The following is a 17,717-nucleotide window of genomic DNA, read 5'->3' on the forward strand; positions in this document are numbered from 1 at the left end:
AGCTCTGAGTCAAGAAATATTTTTTGAGGCAGCACAGTAAACAAGCATTGTTTCAACCTCCTGTCACCTTTCAACTTTCAACCCTCTCAGCTCAAGACTGAAAAGTACCAGTATCTTCACCAAACACCTTACAGCTCAAGTGTATGAAGGGTAAAAAGTATTACCAATTTCAACCAGGAAAAGCAGATTGTTTATTATAGCAATAATCCCTGAGAGGGTTTGCTGCCCTGTGATTATGGGTATGACTGCTATGTAATGGAGTGCAGCCCAGAACAGTTGGCAGCACTAAAAGAAGGGTACTATGGCTTTTATACAGTGGTTGTCAAAGCATTTGTACAATCTAAAAGGTTTCCAACAATGTTGTATACAGATATAACAATAAGCAGACAGGAGAAAGCAGGAAAATTGACACAAGTTGGTATAGCAACAAAATCGCAGCTATGCATTTTGAGAATTATCAGCGCAGTTGCAAAGTGCCTTTGACCAATTAGATTGCTTGGCTGAAACTACAGCTAGTATAATACAATAAAATAAAAAAGTACCATTGTTTTTGTTGCTGTTTTTTCACTCTCCCTCCCTCTTTGTCTCCTCCAGGTGTTGTACCAGGCGGTTAACTATCAGATGGAGCCTGCTATTACCCAGAGTGGACGAGAGGCTGACGAGACAGACTCTCTCCAGGTGTGTGTGTGTGTGTGTGTATCTGTGTGTGTGTGTCCATCTGTATGTGTATGCTTCCCTATATGTGGAAGTGCTGTACATCTGCTCCGTGCCTGAATTGTAGTTATGTGTTGTCCATATGCCACCCTTTCTCTGTGGGTGTGTGTGTGGGTCTGTCTGCGCTTTTGTGTGTGTGTTTTCCGATTGCTCCATATTTGATGAGCTGTAAATCTAGTGTTAGGGTTCCTCAGCTCCCTTGGTTTATTTATGCCTCCCTTCTCCTCCCCTTCAGCACCGCCAGCTTTATGATGCCATGAGTGGGTGTTAATGTTTCATGACCTGCACCGCACCCCTTTGTGTCTGGATGCTTGGTTGTTTGACACTGTCTGTTGTCATTTTATTGTTGTATCGACATCCACACTCCTTGTGTGTGTATATTTGTGCCCTCTGGATGTGTGAGTGTGTAAATTGTTTGTAATGGTGTATTTTTGCGTAGGTGTGTGTGTAAGTCTTTGCATGCATGTGTGTTTGGGTCCCTCTCATTCCCCACACCCCCAATCCCCTGCCGAATAAAGTATTGATGAAAGGCACTAAACGATTTGGCCCCAGCCCACTGGCCCTCTAAATGTAGTTTTAAAGTCCTTTCCAATTCTCCAATAACCAACATACCATGGAAATGGTAGGTGCACTTTCAAAAACACAATAATAATGAAATTCACAGTACAGTGCAGTACATTTCACATGCACCATTACTTTGTTAATGTTTTTTGTTTTGTTTTGTTTTGTTTAATTTCAAAAATGAAGTGAAACGTTGCATTTTATGAGTAAAAATCAGTATCTTTATTGTTCCTTTTCTCTTTCTTTTTTGTTGGAATGGCTGCACATTGATCTAGCATTATCCTGCTTGCTTTAAGACACAAGTGTACTAGCGCTTTCTAGGTTTTCGGGTGGAGGGATGAGGTGGGGGTATACATGATTGTGAGGAACATGATTGTGAGGAGTGAGTGAAACTATGTTGACTTTAAAATCGGGAGTCGCTGAACAACATTATAATTGCATGCATTCACTTAGCCACTACAGTTAGAAAATCACTGAGCTGCATGCTGATATGTGAATGTACTGGGCATCAATGTAGAGCTGGCTCATGCTTGTTTGACTTCTACCATACTGCCTGGTTTACAAGCGCACACTGTATTTCCCCTATGCTGGGCTCTTGGGGCTCTGTGCTGCCTAAACTGTGCAGCCCGTAATTCCCCTAAACAGTGTGCATTGCAAAAAGCCCTACACACAAATTAATGATCGAACCAATGAACACACAGAGCCCAGCTCTTACTGAGGTGCTCCTCCAGAGTACTGAATAAAAACAACCATGTCTAATACAGCTAAAGCTAATACAACACTGCTAGTCAAGAGTCTTCAGTTTACAATTCATCCTTTAGCCTGGCATTATAATACACTGTAGTCTTTCATTTAACATGCTTGCTGTGATGCTGTAGTAGTAGTAGATGCAGGGTGGGGAGACTTTTACAATGCCTACTACTTTAGAGTCGCCAGATTGACATACTCTCCCCAAACACTGAAATAACATTGCTGCCATTTTTTTCCTCCATCCTTTCCCTGCTCTCACCTGCTTGGCCTCAGGCCAGCGCTCCCACTGTGGGCTCCCCTGCGGGGGCGGCCGGGGACTTACTGCACAGAACCACAGCTAAGACCATGGAAGTGCTGACCACTACTGGCCTGACCACCAAGGCTGTGCTGACCGCAGTCAGTGACCACCGCTGGTGGAAGGAATCACTCAACTACCTCCGGCCACAGCAGGTAGGAACGCTTTGATTACCAGATTGGGTGTGTTTATATGTGCTCCATCTCATATGCTTGTTTATGAATGCATCAGAAGTAATCCAAGAGGCATAAATCAGCAGCCAAGAATCATGGAGCCATGCTAACGATGTATTCTTTTTATGTTTGTGTTTGTTTGCTGGCGCCTAGACCACAGTGGATATATACTGTATGTGTGTGTGTGTGTGTGTGTGTGTGTGTGTGTGCAGACAGTTGCATGTCTGCCTATGTTCTCGTATCACACACACACACTTGCACACACACTTCATAAGCTTCATCCAAAAACAACCAATCAAGAGCTCATCTCTTGCATAATTAATTGGCCAGCCTGTTGAATATTTCAATATCTCCCGGTTTGCCGGCGGCTGGACTGGCTTGGTGGTCGCCGGGGCGGAGATGGATGGCGTCTCTGGCCTTGGCAGCGGTTGGGTGGGTGGGGGGGGGGGGTTGTGGTGGCGAGTTTTCTGAGGAAAGAGAAAAGCGAAGAGGATGTGAGCTGTGGGACAGAGAGGGATGGCAGTGCTCTGGGCATGTTGTGAATGTTTAATGACGTTTTTATGGCTCCTCAGGGTCACGGCGCAGGCTCCAGCAGTCACGAAGGGGCGTGTGAGAACTCCAACCTGGAGCGGCAAGGCTGTAGCCCCTTTTATCAGGAGCTTTTTGATGATCCCTATGTAGACCCGGTGAGTGGCTTTGGACTAATGGGGGGGGTTGTCTTTTTTTCTCCTAGTTACCCCAGGGTACCTTCTTAAATTGCTGCAAAATTGCCTGAGTGTGTTCATGACTTGAAGAGATGTATTTTTTATTTTTTGCTATGACCCATAAAAGCCTTGAAAACCAGTATTGAGACAAAATGAATATTGATTTCAAACTGAGTAATTTTAATGCCAGAAGCAATTTGGAAGTATCAACGGTGCTCTACAGGCAAAGGAGGATAAATGGAGATGGAAAGAGATAAACTAAAGTGATGACATAACGGTGAAGGAGCAGGGAAAGAGCAGGGCGGAGAGATGACACAATAGTTAAGCACAGAGGTAGTAGGAGTATATAGCAGATGGAGAGGGAGTGAGGAATATCATAAAAATCAAGAGGAGAAGAATGTCGACAGAAGGAGTTATGGAGGAGGAAAAGAATAAAAGTGAGGAAAGGAGTAGTTTGACCTTTATGCCTAGAAAGTGGTCGCCCTGGGCTATGACTGGGCTTTTTACTCTGAGACACAAATCATGTGGATAGCTTAAAGAGTGGACGTGAGGGGAAACAGAGAAGGCCGATACATCTCTTCTCATGACATTTTAATAGGCCTCTCCAAATCCCTTCCTCCGCTCCATCTCCAACGTCCATCTATCTTCCATCATCCGTCTATCAATAATGGCTCCCCACGTCCATCCAGTTGATCAATGGGATTGTTTTTTTTTGTTTTTTTGTTTTTTACCTCAACAGTTTCAATGAAGGAAGGGAGCGACGAGAGGCCGATTGAGAGAGAAGGAGAGACAAATGCAACAAGACAGAAAGATGGAGAGAGGGCGAGTGGGGAAGATAGACAGGGAACATTCTGTGCGAAAAGAAGGATAGCGCCAAGGCCAGCAAGAAAAACAAACTCCATTGTTCACCTCACTGACACTTGAGAAATAACTTGGTGTATGTGAATCCTATAAATGAATTATCAAAAGGCCCCGTGTTCAAACACTTTATTTGGCTGTGAAGTTCATTTGTTTACTCCATCTCTCATCCGTCTGACTCCCTGGGAATTAAGACACCGAGTCGCCTTAATCACGTCTCCCTTTGTCGTTTTCTGATCTGCTCTCCCTTTCTGCGGAGGTTCCCTCGGAGTGAAGGTGGGTATTCGTTTTATGATTCACTAACTCTTATCATGTCTTTCTTTATCGGTTTCCCCTCTCTCTCCTCTGTCAGAGTCAAGACGTGTATTTGTCCTACAACGATGTGCCTCAGGAAAACTTTGCCGAGGTTTTGCTGCGGACCGGCAAACTGGCCGAGACCACAACCGAAGGAAAGACCCTGTTTCCTGCTACAGAGGGTACACATGCATACACACACACACACATGTGCATGGACACACACATACTAACACAGATGCAGTAAGTACAGTGTGTGGTTTTTAACAGTCTGAGACGTTAAACAACCTGCACGTCAAGGTAGGACTTGGCCGCGTCCTGCACATCGCCCTCCATCAAATGCTTGCTGGGGAGTTTTTCCTGAACTTTCTTAAGTGCTTTTTCTTTTTAGTTATTTCACAAAAGCGGTTTGAGATGAGTGAGTATTGTTTAACTTGAACTGTCCCGCAGTGCTCCATCTCTGGGAAGCTGTGGTATTTGCAGAGAGCGCAGTGTGGTTTGCCCCCCTCCCCTCCTCACCCTGCCCTCTCCTCTCCTCATCAATCTAGTGGGGGGGGGGAGCCCATGCGTGGTGGACTAGGGGACACGATGAGAAGAATAGCCTCATATTGATTAATTAATGTATACCCACGCATCCCACGGCAACAGTAAATAACGACGCGTCACCGTGGCGATACCAGAGAGATAGCAGCAAGTCAAAACATCAAGGCCAACGCCGTGTGATGGATCACACCGGCTCGCCAGAATCAATGCCACTACAAAAATAAAGAACACACACACACACACACATATGCTGGACATTCTAGATGCAGATGGAGTGCACACACTTTGGCCGCGGAATGCATACGCATAGATACGCATGCACACATCTCTCACAAACAAACACACACACTTAAACGCATTCACATACTCACGCAGTCCACCAAAACCAAGCTTTTCCCTCCCTCACCCCCTCCCTCTTTGTCTCTCTCTCTCTCTGTCGCTGCCATTCAAATGAATATCTCTGTTCTTAAAAGTCACCTTCCCTTCGGAGCTGCCGCGGAGTGCGACGTGTTGGGAAAGAGAAAAGGCGGCGTGGACGGCCTCGCGTCCGATAACAACCTTCGATTAATGACTCCCGTATCGGCCCGCCACGCCGGCTGTCCTCAAAAACAGACTCGGAGATGGCCTTTAAGAAAATAAATATATCGATTTTTCACCTGGCCCAGATAAGCTGGAGGTAATTAATGATGACACAAGTGGAAAGCGACTCAATGGGATTGAGCTGAGTAAGGTGCGTAAGTAGGTACGGAGAAGCAGAGAGAGAGACACACACATACATGCATGCAAACACACACACACCCAACTCTGAACCATACAAACACACTCACACACACACACACACACACACACACACACCCAGAGCATGGTGCGCTGCCATTGGTCGCATGTTGACCAGGCTGTAATCAGTTGTTTTTCACATGCCTGCACAGGTGAAACAGTAATAAGTCATTGTCACCCCATCCTGCTAACAATGTCCCTGATTTAGCTGACACAGGAACAGGAGTGTGTGGACGCACACACATACACACACAGGCACAGGCACACACTCGCATACACAAACACACACACAACACTCATGCATCCACTCATATACGTGTAGTCTCTCTTTATCGCTCTCGCTCCGTTTTTCTCTCTCTCTCACACACGCAGAAATACTGTACGCTTTTAAAGCAGGGTTATCTACTCTGAGTGTGTGTGTGTGTGTTTACCCCTCTGGTAATTCCTGTGCTGATGGTATCAGTAGCTTTAGAGAGGCGTGTAATCAGCTCATTCTGAGGTGTAGCTCATTGAAACCCGGGGGGTAGGAGGGGTGGGGGTGGGGGGGAGTGGGAGGGTGGGCAGAGGAAAAGGAGGAGGGTGAGAAAAGGAGGAGGGCGGGGGTTCTGCTTAAGAGAGCTGTTATACCTCTTTAAACTGGTGCATCACTCCACCCCTACCTACACACACACACACACACACACACACATTCAACCTCCGAGCATATGCGCTGTTGGCCTGTTTGTGAATTACATTTCTCATGCACCCTGTGTGCGTGTGTGTGAGTGTATGCATATGTGTGTGTGTGTGTTAATGTGTATTTCTTTCTACAGTATGTATCTCTCTCTCTCTCTCTCTTTGCCTCTATCTTTTTCTGCCCCCACCCCTGTCTCGCTCCCAGTGTCCATGCTCTAGTTTTCTCTGTCTGTTCCACTTTGTCTCAGGCTCTTATCACCAACAGAGGCTTTTGTTCTTCTTGGGTCTGGGACTACAAAGTGATTCTGCCTGACTCTGGCTCTCTCTGCTCTCTCTCCCACTCTTTCCTCAGTGTGTGTGTGAGCGAGTGAGCGAACGAGTGAGCGAGTGAGTGTGCCTGTCTGTTTGTGTGCTTGTGGTGGTTGGTGTTAATCAAGTAAATATTTGTGGTATTGCTTATATAGGTCTATATAAAGTAAGCACATGTGTGTGTGCATACATGTATGCGTCAGTGTGTTTATTTGTTTGGCCTCCAGGCTAGTGGTTATGGATTGGAGTCCAACCCCGAGCCCCAGGCTCTGATTAGACTCCAAATCCCATCAGCCTTGGAGGCACTGGAACTGTGGGTTGCCCAGGGAAATCTTTTGTTGGGCAGCAGATATTGCCAGGCTCTCGTTGAGCCCAGTCGGCATGACGAGCACTGCCAGATCATTGATTCAAACTGATGAGCTACGACCAATTAAAGACATCTAATTTGGGATTCTTGTAATCAAACTCTCTTGCCTGTCTTTGCTGATGATAGATATGTGTAGACTGATTTGGCATTCAACAGAGGTTTCAACTTTGAAGTGCACTTAGATGAAGTTTGCACTCATCCAGAGTGCTCTTATTAGAAGTGGGTATATACTCCCACTTTGAATAATGAATGCTTTCTGTGCAAGAAACCACACATGTGCGCGCACACACACACGCACAGTTGTGTGCACACTTACATACCGCATGCGAACACACGCACACAGACACGCACAATAGCCTGGTGAGCAGATGGACAGAATCCTGGGACGCAGGAGGGATTTTTAATGACGCTTCTTGACTTTGTCCCTCCCTCTCTTCTCTCATCACCCTCTATTTTTACCTTGCCTCTCTTTTGTCTGGCCCAGTGAGAGAGGTGTATTCTGACAGGCACTGTTGTCTGTATTCAACAAACGTGGGATGAGACTCGTCCAGGAAGGAAGGGTTGGTTGTTAATCCTGAGTGCTTTAGTTTTAGTCCTCTCTCTCTTTCTCTCCCTCTCTCCATCCCTCCATCCTTTCCAGTGTTGCTGCAGCTGGCCAACGATGCGTTTCCCAGGGACATGACGCTGGCTCTGTCCTACTTACTGGCCCTGCCTCAGGTAGGTGGACACACACACACACACACACACACACACACACACACACACACAAACAGGACACGTCAGGGTAGCAAATTAAATGAAAGGCCAGCTTGATCACACACACAACCACACACGCACACACACACACCCACACACACACACACACACACACATACACAAATACATAGACTTTGGTTCTCCTGCGAATGGAAGTGTAAGGTATTACAGTGTCCAAAGCATCTGAGCTCCTGGCTAATGGCTAAGTGAATCCATATTTTCTATAGATCCCTCACCTCTCTAGATGAGTTATTATGGTAGACGGTTCCTTTACTCCATCAGTGTGCCAAACTCAAATCAAAGAAGCACTTAATAGGCATCGGCATAATTTTACTGAACGACACAACACAAAGCATGCCTTCAAGCGCATTTCTCAAAGTGCTGCCCACAAATGCTCTCTCTCCCTCTCTCTCTCAGGTGTTGGACGCCAACAGGTGTTTTGAGAAGCAGAGCCACTCTGCCTTGTCCCTCCAGCTGGCTGCCTACTATTACTCCCTGCAGATCTACAGCCGCCTTGCCCCCTGCTTCAAGGACAAGACCCACACCCTCTACCAGGTTAGGATGCAACCTCGAGCGTGTATATGTGTGTGTGTGTGTGTGTGTGTGTGTGTGTGTGTGTGGGAGGGGGGTATACACATAGTATACACATACTCAAATGTGCCCATTTTTCCTGCCCCAGCGGTGTGATAATTAACAAAGTTGTTACACCTTAACAAATCAGAATGGTGACCCACTTATTATACCTTAAGTCCCATACTCTGCGCTGTTGCACATGTTTTTTTTCCAACTGTCTTGAGCATAGCAGCCAGGTGTTTTGCATAATTGGTTGACAAAAAAAACCCTCAGTCTTTGACTCCATGCACTATATGAAATCTGATGATGCTCAAACTCACAGTGCAAATTGAATTCATGTGCTGGACTTGGTGGCACACCGCCATGTGATATATGCAATTTTGCCATCGGGAGAAAAGTGAAAACAGGCTGTAATAGTCCCATAATGTTCTTTTCTTCCTCAGAAACAGAGAAAGTCAGAGAGTGGGAGAGAAAAACAGGAGAGTATAATAGACGAGGGAAGGAGGGAGGGGAGGAGAGAAAGAACAAGAGAGAGGAGGCTAGTGGTGGTGAAAGAATGGTGTTGGGGTGGGGGGGGGAGTGAAGAAAATTGGGGGAGAGAGAGAAGAGAAATGGCTCTGACCTTTTCCTTGAGTGGACTGTGGCTCTCATGGGTTTTAGCCCAGGTGGAATGAGGGAGGTAAACTGCTGAAATAAAGGGAAGAGGGAAAAAAGACAGCAAAAGAAGTGGATAAGTGTGTCCCCACTGACATTCAAGGTCAGGACTGCGCACAAACGCACAAACACACTCCCGCCGCGCACGCACTCACACAACACAGGTGCACGGACAACTTCACACGCTCATGTGTGCTTCCCCTCACCGTCCAAACACACACACTCTCTGCATCCTAATGGCCATAATCATTCCTCATCCTCCTGCCTCAAGTGAAGTTCAAGTCCATTAACTTAAAATATATACAACTCTTTCCTCCTCTGCTCTACACTTTGGCAGTTGGACCTTCATTTTTGGCTCATTCCTTTTTTTTTTTATCTCTCATTTTCTTCCCTGTTTTTTTTTCCCCCCAGAGTTGAGTGCTTGTTATCGTTGTGTTCCAGGTCTTGCCTTCACACTACTCTTATTGATGAGGTAGTGGCAGCTTTTACTCAAACACTGATAGAAATAAGAGTGAAAAAAAACCTTTCAACCTCTCTGCACTCCCCCCCCCCCTCTCTGTTTACTGTATGTTCATTCTCGCCCTCTGTTTTTTTCTTTCTTCTGGATTTTATTTTTCTCTCTCTTCCTCCAGTATGTGCTCTCTCAGTATCTCCTTCATTTTTTTCTCTCCCCCTCCCCCTGAGTTTTTTTTTGTCTGTCAATTGAGTTTAGTTTAATAAATTGCTTTATTGGCATGAAAGTTCTCTCTCTCTCCCCCTATAACTCTGTTTTTTTCTTTCTCCCTCCATGTTGCTTTCTTTCTATCCATTTTATTTTGCTCTCTCTGCTATCATCTTCTCCCTCCCTCTAGCTCTCCACTCTGTTTATGTGTTCCCTCTTTTTTTCCATAGGCCTGTCTCCCTCTCGTCTGTACAATCTTGGGCCTCTCTATCCACAATACTATCTTGACTGTGCATACTTTATATATTTCTCTTGTGCTTTCTTTAGCTCTCTCGCTTTCTCTTATCTTCTAAGGGCACACATTGTACAGCGTGTGATATTTAATTTCAGATATGTATGACAGGCTGTGTGTGTGAGTGTGTGTGTGTGTGTTTCACCATCTCCATTTCTAGCACGTGCGTGCTTTGCATTGCAAATGAGCTTAGGACAAGATGTTTTCCACCCGTTCTTAAGAGCATAACAACATGTTCCATATCCAAGTGCGTGTTTGCATGTATGCTTATGTATGTGTATACGCATTTGTGTCGTATTTGTGTCTGCTTTTATATGTAGTGGTGTGTATGTGTGTGTGTGTGTGTGTGTGTGTGTGTAATCGCAGGTTAATATGTTCCTGTGTTTGATCCATTTTTGCGTGACAAGTGGTGTGTGTGTGTGTGTGATAGAGAGGGGGGGGTATGTCTTGTCGAGCTGTCTGCAAGTGTTTCCCGCTCTCCACTTGAAGAACAGCAACACTGTCTCAATGACTCTCACGCTGTTTCAATTCTCTTGTCACTATCACATAATTTCATACCCAAGCAATAAGACACCAAACACTCAAGACACCAAAGTCATTCAGTGGCAAACAGGAGCAGGCCTCTCCGAGGGTTTACTCAAAGTGTGTGATGTGTTTTTAAAGCCACCAGAGTCTGCTTCCTCACAATACAGACAGAGATTTCGGAACTGAAGCTGCCTGAAAAGAGAGCATTGAAAATTTAGTTGATAAATTAAGTCACTTCTCACTTTAAAGGTGCTACTGTAGCATTTTAGCATCAATAAATCATTACTACATTGATTTTGAGACGTTAGTATAGTGACCATAAACTAACAAGACCATCACGGAGTCGATTGGCAGCCATTACCGGCCTCTACACTTTTTATTTATAATAATACCACTGGATCGGATTTCACGGGAAATCTGCAATATTGCTTCATGGCACAAAACAGGAAGAGCTGCTCCAAGCAAGGTGCCACAGGTGCTACAAGGTGCTTATTGGAAATGTGGTCTTGACTTTGAGAAACGCCAGCACCAGCACCTGGTCTCATTTGTTTATGGTAATTATAACAAGGTGTCACAATTAATTTGACAACTACATATTGATGATTCACGTATCACCTAACACCCTTAAATGTCTTCCCAAAACATTCACCTGAGCCCACGTTGTACTCTTTTAAAAGGATAGAGGGTAGCAGGATCTGGTATGATTCAATCCTTGGCCAGTGGGGGCACACGCGGTGCCAGAGTGACTCTAATGTCTCTGGGCATTCACCATGAACTTTGCTTGCTGGGCATTTTGCACTAACTATTATTGTTGTAGCCTGTTTAATCAAGGGAGTTCTGAAGCCATTTGTGTTCCATGTTAAATTATTGGTCCACTTAATTGTAATTTTTTTTTTTATTCCAGTCTAAGTTGTCATGTATTACTAGGTGCAGAAGCCTACAAAATCTAGCTCTCTGGTTCTTGTAGTTTCTATCACCCACTATTGACTTTCAAGGTCTTTAACTGTTACTTTCCCATCCGATTATGGCTCCCAGGCATGACGAGCAGCACAAGGCTCAATGACACGGAGGCTGGGTTTCCATTATTCCCCAAGGCATAATGAGCCGATTCCCGCGCGCTCACGCTGGAAGTTTTCATTATGTCGACTAAAGTGCTCGTTTGCAAAAGAGAGGCACTGCTTAGCATAATTGTTCTGCTGCTGGTGTTTGCACAATATTGTACAATAGCCTGTGAGCTTGTGTTTATTTAAGTGTTAATGTCGGTTTACCTGTGCTTGTTGGTGTTTTAATGTGAGTTTTTTCTTCATTGTGTGTGTGTGTGTGTGTGTGTGCATGTCTATGTGCACGCATGCATGCATGCTTGTGTTTAGCATAATTGTAGATGTGAATGTGCAGCCATTGTACAGCAGTGTGCTGAGTAAAGAGATTGAGATTTTCAGTCAACCATTTATCTTCGCCTGCAGCCACCATTCTCTCACTGAGAGGGATATTGATCACTCACACGCGAAATACACACAGGCACACATACACACACGCACACAGGCACACACACACATAGGCACAAACACACACACACGCACACTTTTAAAACATGCACAATTATATAAACACACTCAGTATATGACCTTGGAAAACATGTGCATTGTGCACTATATCATGCAGAAAAACTGCTTAACTCTTTGGCTATCTCATTACAACAATTTGCTCTGTAATAAAAGTCCACAGAGCAATGTTAGAGATATTTTACCTTCACTTCAATAACTCAGATGGAGGCACTGCATTGGAAAATCACCTATATGAAATATATTGACTTTTTTTCCTATTTGAAGGCAATCTGAACATTGTGGATATAATGTTAAGTTCTTCAGAGTCTTTATTGATAGAGCACAAAGTTCACCAAAGGACTCACAAGGTAGAAATTGCATTCGTATTGTAGCCAACAGTATTTCTTTGCTCACATTTAGTGATATTTTGCATTGCCTATGGTCACTGCAGATATTTTCCGTTCGCGGCCCCGACAGGATTCAAACTGGCAGTCTCGGTAGCTGACCTTGGAAGTGGCTTCCCATTGAGTTTGCTCCCTGTTGTTGAATTGACTGGAATAATTGAGTTGGACTGAGTGGCCTCCCACTCACAGAAAAGCACCATGGATGCAATGGCTTGGCTTCCCTCTTCTTGTACAAATTTTACCCTTGTGCCACAATCATTAGCAACTCCATATTTTACTCATGGGAGTTCTGTATAGCACAGTAGCCGCAGAAAGGGCTCTATCAGACAAACATGCACTCTGAACAAACAGTTGCAATTGATTGGGTATAACGGCTGATACTAAGTGGTCCCTAAACCCTTTAATTGGATGCATTTAGTTGACTGTGCAGGGCTACTGTTGTGTTCCTCTTGCTTGAGTCTTGGCTGTCCTCTTGCCTCCATGTTTCTTGCTTGTGATCAGTCCCCTTCATGGTGTTTTATGACCCACAGTGCAGTCGACTCTGTTTATGGAGTGATTATCCTTTTAAAATCAGTGTTCAGTTTCTTTCCCCCTTGCATTCCTCCCAATTACGTGCACATATACACCGTATGCAGAATTAGTGCTAATGAGGCCACTGACTGTATAGCTCAATGTTAGGCATGGTATAAATACAACTCATTAGGATCATTACTAGCTCGCTCTCTGGAGAGGGCAGGCATGTCTGTTCCTCTGTAACCTCTACATGATCCTTACCGCACAGAGGGAGAGGGAGAGCTTTATAAGATGGATTTGGTTGAGAGATTGTGTGTGTGCGTGTGCGTGTGCATGTGCCTGTGCGTGTGTGTGTGTGTGTGTGATGATCTGGTGACAACATGTGTACAGAATAACATGACCTCTAGAATGTAACAGACATTAAACAAAGTGACGTGACATCTAGATCAAGTGCAAATGTACAATTCCATGTTCATGTCATGAATAAAGAGATGAAGAAAGAGTTACTAGAACTTTATTTTATTTTCAATCTATCTTTTAACCAGGCAGATCTCTTAGGAACATACATATAGCTGAAGGCAAAGAGGCAAAAGGCTTTTTGATGTGTGCGTGGTTGCGATCAGAATACAACAAATAAGGAATTAAGGATGAAAATCAGAGCGTGGTTGAAGACATTTGAGACTGAGACCTAGTCTTTTATTTTTACACTGTTCCCTCTTAGGCAGCATCATAGGAAGGAGTGGAGCAGAGAAATAGAGCCTGAGGCAGCAGTGGAATAGCTAGGGGGGAGTTGGAGAGAGCTGGCTTCCTCCCAGCTCTGCAACATCACAGCGTACCTCCTGAAATCACACTTTACATACAGTTTAGCTTATGTCTATGCATTCTTCTTTTTGATCAAAGACAAGAAATGGCTTATTGAGATAGAACCTCATCAAATAAAATAATGAAGTAATTAGAGAGTGCTTAGTGCGTGGAAAATTGGGGTAAGAAGGAAGTCTTGCTGTAGAGAGGCCACAGGAAGGCTTGGAAACGATGGAGGAGGGGAAAAGAGTTTGAGAGATGCAAGGAAGTTTTACAGTGTTAGAAGGGGAGAGGGAGGACAGGAACGGCAATACATCCAGAATATAATCCAGATATCCAATGGCAGTGAGAGAGAGAGAGAGAAAGAATGCAACCAGTGTTTCATCATAAAAGCCTAATTTCAGAAAAGTTCTTCAAACAACTGCCTGTCCGTCACAGTTCCAGCAGACTTTTTTCTCTCTGGCTTTGTTCTCCCTCCATGTCACTCTCCCTCTTCTGTCACATGGTGCTGGCGTTAAGAAATGCCCTCCTCTCCTCTCCTCTCCTCTCCTCTCCTCTCCTCTCCTCTCCTCTCCTCTCCTCTCCTCTCCTCTCCTCTCCTCTCCTCTCCTCTCCTCTCCCCTCCTCTCCTCTAAATGTTCTCACCTTTGACTCACCTTTCCCTACTCTTCTATCACCTTATTTCTTTCCCTCCTCTATCTCCATACTCCCTACTCTTCTTTTTCTCTCCCTTCTGCCTCTTCTCCTCCCCCATCTCCCTCTTGTCCTGCTTTTGAACTGTGAAGCTGTCACCATGACTGGCACTGGGACCACATCTAAAGACACACACACACACACACACACACACACACACACTGAGAACTGAGAGAGAGACACACAGAGACAAGCACACACACACACCTCTATTTTCAAACTCACACATTTCCAACAACCATAATTACCTTATGCAAATCAGATCAACAAATAACCCATCTTATCGTACTGGGCGACAGCCTATAAGATGCCAAAACCAACTACAGAAACTCATTTAATTAGAACCGGGTTGATGAGAGAGATACAACATCCGCCTACCTCTCCCAGCACTTGTCACACTCTCAATCATAAATGTACATCCACTGACTAATTCCCCACACACCAGAATCGCGGTGGCAATTATGGTTCCTGGTACATTTATCCATATTTTCTCACCCTCTAGAGAAAAGACTTTGCAGATGTTGAATAGCATGATTGAACTCAGGTGCAGCAGTCAACTTCTTTCTAGATTCAAAATTATAGATGCAAGGCCAAGGTGATTGGTCTGCCCCTTGCTTCTCTGACGCCTTTTGAAAATTACAGCTATTTTTGAAAATGGCCTCATTAGTTTGTCATGGCAAAGAGGTGGAAGACTTGTGAAGTTTTAGATACCATGCTGGTGAGTGTGTTCGAAACACAGTATGTGACATAGTTTAATGATGTGCAGTGCGCACAGCACACCTCCTCCATAGGAAGGAATTGCAATTGAAAAGGAAATAAGGGAAAGAAGGAAGACAAAGAGAGAGAGAGAGCCTGTCAAATAACAACTCACTGTATATAGTGGATATTTTGTTGCATATATTTCCAGTGTGCCAAATTTCTGACAAATGCTTGGAAACTTGTTCCACTCTTATAAGAATGCTTTGTTCAACAGCAGAACACACTTTTAAAGCCAGTAAGTTGGCAGGAATTCAAAAGGTTCTTAAGTCATCAAATTGGTGGCCAGTGTTTTTATTCCCCATTGGCAAAGGGGCAGAGCTCTGCAAGTCCAGTTTCTTGTTTACAAGATATTTAGAGGAGCGGGCGGGATATCATTCTCAGGATTACTGAATTTGGCTTTAAACATAATGTCATTTTCATACCCTTTTACCCTGTGAGGCCGTTGGCATAAAATAATGTGTTTAGAAGCTGTTTGTGTAAAAATGTCTTAATTATCCCCCTTTCATAGGCTGACCCCAAGAAGCTGATTCGATTGGTCACACAGCACGTGTCGGCGCATTCGGATTGGCCAGAGGAGCTGGAGAAGCTGATAGGCCAGCTGCATGTGTACAATGAGCGTCTGACAGACTTCACCCAGGCCCAGGTGCTGCAGGGCCTGGGCCGAGGGGTGGACGTCCAGCGCTTCAGCTCCGACTCCGACTACAAGAAGGAGACCATCCTCGGCCTGGCAGAGTGAGTGGGGAGGGGACTGGGACTCACTCTTACAAGAATACCCATTGTTTTTGGGAGATTGGGTTGGGTTTTTGGGAGATTGAGTGATAGTAGGCAACTAGCATTATCTCAAAGTGAGAAAATAAATGATAAGTAATCTTAATGGGTCTGGCAGCTTTCTGTAGTAGATGGGTCAAATTGACACAACTATGATATAAAAATAACATGCTGTTTTGAACTACTAGGGACTACTTACCCTGTTTACATAAGAAGTGAATGTGGTGGGTGATAGGAGACTGTGTGAAGCTGACAATCATCACACAGCAGATGAATACATGGTTGCTCACCTGAAACAGTTGAAAAATAAACCTGGCTACATCAGCTATGTAGTTAATGATATTTCATTTTTACTAAAAGGCTGATAACGCCACTATCACCCACTATCATTCAACATAGTGTATGCTAAAGAGTTAGCACGAAGCACTGGAGTGAATGATCTACCAGGGACACATGGATGATTTTGGCGTCTCTATATTCTCATCACTTAACGGGTAATGTGTGTATATTTTATTTTGTCTTTTGTCAGGACCCCCTCGAAAACAAGATGGTACATCTCAAGGGGTTTTATCCTGAAAATATATATATTTTTTTTTATATAAGTTGACCAACTGGCCAGTCTCCCAAAACTTGGTGTATTCCTTTAAAGTCCCTTGAAGACCTCACCATCAGCTTATTTTCAAACAGGCCAAATCATTGCTTTACAAGGCAGAATAGGAGCAATCAAAGTGGCATCCAGTGTCCTCACCAGCAATTTTATTTACTTATTCTTTTTTTTTTTCCAAACAAGCATCACCAGTAAAATCCTTGTTTTTACAAAGCAATAACAAATTCCTGCCGAATGCAAGAGGCACATTTATGATTTGAAATTGCTGGGTCTCACTCTAAAAGCTGCCCTCCAATCTTCTCACCAGCAATTTTGCAGTTTTATTCAAACAAGCTTTGCAAGGGAGCAGGGTAGATAACTAGCTTGACAAAGTAGTAATGCCAGCTGATTCATGTCAAATGAAACAGATGCCCCTGCGGGTCCATACTGACTAAACTCTGTTGTGTCTGCTGGAAGTGATCATACATGCAGTAGGTTTGCACTGCAGTCAGTGGGGGCGTCTTCTGTTTGGATCGAGACGTATGCATTTTCTGTACCACATATGCATTTTATATTGGTGTGGAACTGTTTTTAAGTGAGAGGCTGGTCTGCTTGAATGTGATAAATTCTTATATATCATTATTTTTCTCCTCTCCTCTCTGCTGTGTGTGTGTGTGTGTGTGTGTGTGTGTGTTTAGGACACTGGATGACGGCGTGTACAGAATCTCTCTGTCTCTGGCTCAGCGCTACAGCGTTCCTCTGTGGGAGGTCTACATGACTCACCTCGAATTCCTCTTTACAGATAGCGGGTACACAGACACACACACGCACGCACGCACGCACGCACGCACACCAACACACACTTGCTCTCTCAATGCGTTTTACTTTTCTCTCTACTTAAGTCTGTTCTTTTCTGTCTCATTGCCTTTTTCATCTCATCAGTTATCTTGCTTTTCTAGATGTTTCTAATGTCTTTTTAGTGCTGTTATCCCACTAGATTATATGTAAAGTTAAAGAGCAGTGAAAATTACTTGCTTTTATCCACAATCCTCCACTCAGAAAGGTTGACAGGGGATCAGTATTCAGCGGAGTTTGAGCGAACTCTAGTCAGAATCACTTTTCCTCACTCAGCGGTAGCAGAGAGACCAACCACTCAGGAAATCTAATG

At 44.3% G+C, this 17,717-nt stretch overlaps 1 protein-coding gene across 1 annotated transcript in view; it reads left to right on the forward strand.

The window, feature by feature from the left end:
* The window catches only part of LOC139666687 (NBAS subunit of NRZ tethering complex-like), a gene marked incomplete at both ends in the record, with an annotated part of 51,552 nt that extends 34,194 nt beyond the window's left edge, over window positions 1-17,358 (forward strand). Inside the window, 8 exons of the mRNA XM_071545994.1 lie at window positions 595-678; window positions 2,299-2,475; window positions 3,066-3,179; window positions 4,408-4,531; window positions 7,661-7,737; window positions 8,194-8,331; window positions 15,704-15,927; window positions 17,248-17,358. Coding sequence (XP_071402095.1) covers window positions 595-678; window positions 2,299-2,475; window positions 3,066-3,179; window positions 4,408-4,531; window positions 7,661-7,737; window positions 8,194-8,331; window positions 15,704-15,927; window positions 17,248-17,358 — 1,049 coding nt within the window. The remainder of the gene's footprint in view (window positions 1-594; window positions 679-2,298; window positions 2,476-3,065; window positions 3,180-4,407; window positions 4,532-7,660; window positions 7,738-8,193; window positions 8,332-15,703; window positions 15,928-17,247) is intronic.
* Between the last annotated feature and the right edge of the window lie 359 nt (window positions 17,359-17,717).

Source organism: Centroberyx affinis, unplaced genomic scaffold, assembly GCF_046629955.1.
Source record: "Centroberyx affinis isolate AG114_WGS23_722 - 3 ecotype Tasmania unplaced genomic scaffold, CSIRO-AGI_Caff_v1 ptg005082l_1, whole genome shotgun sequence".
NCBI classification, from domain to species: Eukaryota; Metazoa; Chordata; class Actinopteri; order Beryciformes; family Berycidae; genus Centroberyx; species Centroberyx affinis.